The sequence below is a fragment of the Megalobrama amblycephala genome, linkage group LG4 (genome assembly GCF_018812025.1).
Source record: "Megalobrama amblycephala isolate DHTTF-2021 linkage group LG4, ASM1881202v1, whole genome shotgun sequence".
NCBI classification, from domain to species: Eukaryota; Metazoa; Chordata; class Actinopteri; order Cypriniformes; family Xenocyprididae; genus Megalobrama; species Megalobrama amblycephala.
In genome coordinates, this window is record NC_063047.1 from 22,767,034 (window position 1) to 22,772,637 (window position 5,604).

Sequence of the window (5,604 nt, forward strand, 5' to 3'; positions counted from 1 at the left end):
AGTCAGAATGAATCTGGTTTCGCTTTCTCTTCCCACTTCCGGTCATCCTCCTTTCGTTGGAAGAACTCCTTCATCATCATTTTCATCAGCTCTTGAGAGTCGAAACAAGATGAAGTCTTTTGTTCTGGTATGGATTCATTTTGAGCTCTGTCAGCTTGGAATCTTTGTGAGTTTTTTCGTCGATTCCTTGGGCTGGTTGCTCCAGGGTGTGTTTGTCGTTCTCCCTTGGATTCCCATGAGCCTTTTCCTCTGGTGTTTCCAAATGAGCTTGGGTGATTCCAGGTTTTCTCCCAATGACTCTCACGAGGTCTTGATTGGTTCCATGAATTTTCCCAGTGACGTCCAGGTGAGCGTTGTCGTCCACGTGGTCCATCCCAGCGGTTGTCTCTCTGTTTAGGTCGAGTACCAGTGTGGGAGTCCCACTCTCTGTTGGACGAAGATGCATTCCACTCTTTGGGTGTCGGCTTGGCAAGGTCTTGACGCTGGGTGCCCTCTAGGGCCAGCCCTTGACTCTGTGTGTTGAAGTCAAGAACTGTGGTGGTTTTGGTGCCCTTTTCTAAGGCCATCTTCTGTTTACAGTAGGCTTTGTGCGCCAAGTCTCTTAACTGTTGAGCACTCATTGTGCGTGGACAGGCAAGGACGCCAAGATGGTGGCTCACCCCAGGATGGAGGTTTCTCAGGAAGAGAGTTTTGAAGTTCAATTCCTCCTCCATGCTCTGTTCGTTGCGAGACCCGAAGTATGCTAGCCTTAGTCGGCTATAGAAGACTTGAGGAGTTTCGTGACGACCTTGTTTTGTTTCCAGGGCAGCCACTAGTCCTCGTTCTGACTCAGGGTCGGCAAACTCTTTGATGAGAGCTTCTCGGAGCAGGTGGTAATCAGTCTTTGTGTGGGCAGGCTGCCGGTCCAGGAAGCTGCGCACTTCAGAGCTGGATGTGGCTCTGAGCAAATAAAGTCTATCTTTGTCAGTGACATTGGGTCTCATTTCCAGATGGAAGTCAATATCTTGCAGATAACTCTGAACATTTGGACTACCTGGCACATTTGGAGTGAATTTGCCAATGTTTCTAGCAAGCTTGTCAAGGTCTCTGAGGTCCAAGCCATGAGATGATCTGTGGCTGGCTGGAGCACGTTCTTTTAGCTTAGTGGGGAGGTAGGATTCTTCGGAGGGAACAGGTGACTGTTTTGGCACTGCCCCCTTTTGATCATGTGCCAGTCCAGGAACAGGGGAGCCGGTCCTGCTTGGCAAAGGTGAAGTCGGTGTCCGACGTGTTCTTGACGGCTCACAGCGCAATTCATATGCATGCTTGAGTTCCTCTTTAATACTGTCAGACTCTTCTTTGATGTAGTCAAGCTGTTGTTTTAGGCGGCTGACCTCATTTCTTGACTCATTCAGGTGAGTTTCGAGAGCTTTAATTCGGCTGTTCTTGTCTCTGAAGTCAGCCTTTGCTTTTTCCAGTAGCTGTTCTGCGTATTGTAGCTTGTCGGAGAGGTCAGCGTAGTCTGCTCTGCCTCGTTCCATTTCTTGCGTAGTAGCTGCTAGGGTCTCTTTTAGCCTGTTGATCTCCTCTTTGGCGCCTTGTTCCACTTCATCAGGCCCTTCTCGTCGTTCCTGAGCCTCCAGCTCCAGCTGTTCGATGCGCCGTTGTGCATGTGTCAGCTCCTGCTGGCGATGGGCGGCTTGCCTGTCGCTCAGTTTGAGGGTGGCGATGAGTGTGTGGCTTAAGGAGCTGGTGATCTTGGCTAGTTCTTTGTGACTGTAGCTCTGGCTTGGGTCCTGTTTCATGAGGCTTGCTATGTTGTCATCCAGCTGGTCCTGTGTCTGATGCTTTAGTGTTTCAGCGGCCTTAGGTAGGAGGCTGTCTGTTACAACACTTAGCCAGGTCTCCAGATCCTTCCAGTGTCCAGCAGGGTCTGTTGTGCGAGACATGTTTGGCACCGCGAGGGAGATCTAAACCCGAAACTGACACAGACCTGAAGAAAAGAACAAAACACAACAAAACAAAAACAAAACAAAACAAGCAAGCAGGGCAAATCAAAGGTGTAAGTGTGCAATGTCAACTGTGAGTTAATGGGAATGAGTAATGAGTGTGTAAATGTGCAGGTAAGACTGGTTCTCGACTGTGGTCCTCTCATGGATGTGCTTCTAACTCGGAGTCTCTGTGAAAAGAATCAGTAAGCACACACAGATAGCACAGCTTGAGAAGAGTAGAAGAAAAGAAGAGCACGAAACAAACAGAATAGCATTTAGCAAAGAGCAGAGTAATAATGGGGTGCTTCCAGTTTCTCTATACAATGAAGTTTTGTCTTTAACACTGTTTGCAGAATGAGTTTTGTAAAATTTAATTTTAGAAGGATGGTTCTAGACAGGGGTTTTGAAAAGGATTTCAAAGTACCAGGACTGTGATTGTTATTAAAATTCCCTTCGGGGCGAAAGAAAAACAATAACAATGACAGTATTGGTTTCTCAGCTAGTAGGATTGACAACCATGCACCACTTAAAGCGCTTCTAGACGCGTGCTCAGGGTTTATGGATGCCTACCAGTCGACCTGCTCGAGCCTAGGCTGGGTAGGATAACAGGATGAGGAGGGAAGGTAAAGTGAGTGTCATACTATTTTAAAAGAAGTGTTCTGTTTCCCAAATATTTGTTAAATATTTCTCAAACACTCTGCTTTTATGACTTTCACAGGTACAAATCCAAAAACCAGCAGAAGTAGTCAAACCAGAAGAGGACAGCTGAGAGAGAGAGAGAGAGAGAGAGAGAGAGAGAGAGAGAGAGAGAGAGAGAGAGAGAGAAGAAGAAGCAAGAGAGTGAAGTTTTGCTCCCAAAATTTGGAAAAATTACAGGGTTGACAGAGTGGTGGCGCTAGGGAGTCGCTACACCTAGGGGGTTGGCTTACTGCGCTAGCAGGAGAAGTCAACTGACCCAAGTATTGAGGGAGACCCCAAAATTTTCCTTTAAATAAATGAATTAAATCAAAGACTGAGGGAGTGAAAGTCTGAGACTAAACTTTATTTTAAATGAAATTTTGAATTCAAATTTGGAAGTTGTGAATTAAAATTGTAATGGGTTCAGCATTAAACACTGAGAGCAATTATAATCAAATTAATCAATCAAGTATCATCTGAATTAGGGAAGCCCAAATCCTAATTAATGACTAATGATATTAAAATTTCAAAGCCATAATTATTAGTTAAGCCATAATTATTAGTTAATGATTAAAATTGCCAGATGTTGGTAAGGAACTACCATTAAATCAATCCACAAATATCCTTACCATATGAAATTGATTTACAGTTAAAATTGAAATCGAACTAAGATTCCCAATCAAAAATTCATATTCCCAGATGTCATTAAAATCAATAAGAGCAATTACAAATAACATAAAATGTCATTAAAAGTAATTAGGACGATTGCTACTAAAACAAAACAGTGTTTAACTGACAAGAGTAAATTTAGGAGAGAGAACTCTCAAACAAATGATATTAAAAACCAGGTTTATTAATTTAACATTTGTTCTCTCAAATGGGAGGAGATGAGAAAAGATAAGATGTGTAAGTTAGACAGAGAGGGAGGTGAAAGCACTAGAGTGAATTAAAGTTCAGTAAGAAAGAAGTCATTCCAACATTGCAACATTGCATTCAGACCACAAAATGCTATGCTAGCCACTAGCTCTTTAGCAATGCTACTAGCTTTACATAGACTGTAATGCAACCGCGCTAGTTTTAGCTAGCTCAGCTTATGCTCGGTTTTGTTTACACACAGTTAAATATGGCGCTGGCAGACTGCGCATGCGCACTTAAAGGTTACCCCGGGAAAGGTTTCTTAGGGCTTCCGGGTTACAGCTGTCACTGTCGTGGTGACCGTGACGCACAACAAAAGAGTACGCTTGTTCTATACTCTTTGCACACAGATAACGAACATACAAAATCACATTAATCGTTGAACTGACGGCGCAGTTCTCAATGACAATGAACCATTCAGCTTCTCATGTTTCCGAGCTGAACAACCCCCACACGTTAGAGTGAGGCACATTAATCCACAGATTTTTCTGCAATTAATAATAGTAACATTACTGAGATCTCGGCGATCTGAATCGTTCGTGTCAGTTTCTGGACATGCAACAACATGCGGGATTTACTGCAACAATACTTGATCAAGAATTTTCAAAATAATCCCATTCAAATCAAACTCAGACACGTATAGTGTTTAGAGTATTAATATCTCATCTCACGAATGAGCGGATATAGGCGGCACATTAGGTAGCTACTCTCTAATGTGACCATGCAGGGATTTTAGCTTAGTTGAAATAACATTGGAACACGCAATATTATCCACTATAGCTAAGGCCTTAAAGGAACCAAAAGCAAGGAACACGCTTACTCTGTCCTGGTGCGCTCTTAGGCGACTTTCCTTTTGTCTTGGCAGACAATCTTAGATTCATTTACTGCAGTTTTAACAACAACAACAACAACAACAACAACAAAACGTACAGACAAACAACTCGAGTTCAGATTTCATTCATCCACAGCGCCTTATGTGCAATCATTGTTATGACAATCAAAAAGCCTCGTTTCTGTTTCTAATCTATCTTCCGGATCAAGAAAAGATACAATCACACAAGTTACTTGTTTTGTGTACAAATTAGATTAAACTGCACAAATTTTTCTCCACCATTATGTAAGAACTTAGCCTATTTATTAGCTCAATTTAATTGTTACAGGGAATAAGAATTGAATCAACTGTAAATGATTCACTGTAAATGATTCAGAATTAATATTTAACACTCCATCAATTATTCGTCCAGCGAAAATTGAGGTTAGAGTATTTTACCAATTCTGGATAAAATATTATTCTGCGGCCAACAGTAACAATATTTTATTATGATTATTGTTATTATTGTAATTATTATATTATAAGCAAGAGGTAACTTGATCTTTGAGTTTAAGACAGTAATTTGATACACAGCACAAGAAACTCGTATATGTGAAAATCAAAACAAGATTTATTGACTACTTCTAATGATTACAGGAAACTAAGGCTAAACACACACACACACACACACACATACATACATGCACACACATTCGCGGAGTTGATGAGTTATGAAAAGTCCCAAGCTCAGTGCTAACTTAACTCATAACCTGAGGAAAATCACAAAAGCAGAGCTTTGGCTTGATTCTTTAGGTTTAAAGGAGTTTCACCAGTTTCCAGCAAGAGAGAGAGAAGTTTGCTTGTACCTGCGTTTGCTGTGACAGCTGAGGTAATCGGGTTGTTCCGTGACTCGTGTACAGCGGAATCCCGTTCTGGATTGGCTGTCTTTCAGGTGACGTCTTCTCGGGAAAGCCCTGTGGGTTGCGCGGAAGCTTTGAAGGATGCTGCTGGCTGAGCGTCTGGCTTGAGCGGCTCTCTTCTTGGGAGACTTTGGTCAGATATTTCACGAAGTGTTTTGGAGTCTGGATGTGACGGCTGTCGAATGATCAGCGGCGCAGCTCGTGGTTGAAATCGGGTGTTAGATGGAAAATCAGCCCCGGTCAATCAGTTATCAATGACCCATGCGACTTTTCCGCCGTGGTCAAAGTAGCGGTGTTTCGGCTACCGGCT

General features: G+C 42.7%; 1 protein-coding gene across 1 annotated transcript; it reads right to left on the minus strand.

Annotated features, from left to right (window-relative positions):
* LOC125267072 lies at window positions 1–4,807 on the minus strand. The gene has a single exon (XM_048188369.1). It carries the CDS (start codon window positions 1,926–1,928, stop codon window positions 3–5), a length of 1,926 nt encoding a protein of 641 aa, XP_048044326.1. The 5' UTR covers window positions 1,929–4,807; the 3' UTR covers window positions 1–2.
* Between the last annotated feature and the right edge of the window lie 797 nt (window positions 4,808–5,604).

Bases quoted from the DNA above. Each gene is read 5' to 3' on its own strand.
- LOC125267072 (XM_048188369.1), bottom strand. From the start codon at position 1,928: ATGTCTCGCACAACAGACCCTGCTGGACACTGGAAGGATCTGGAGACC.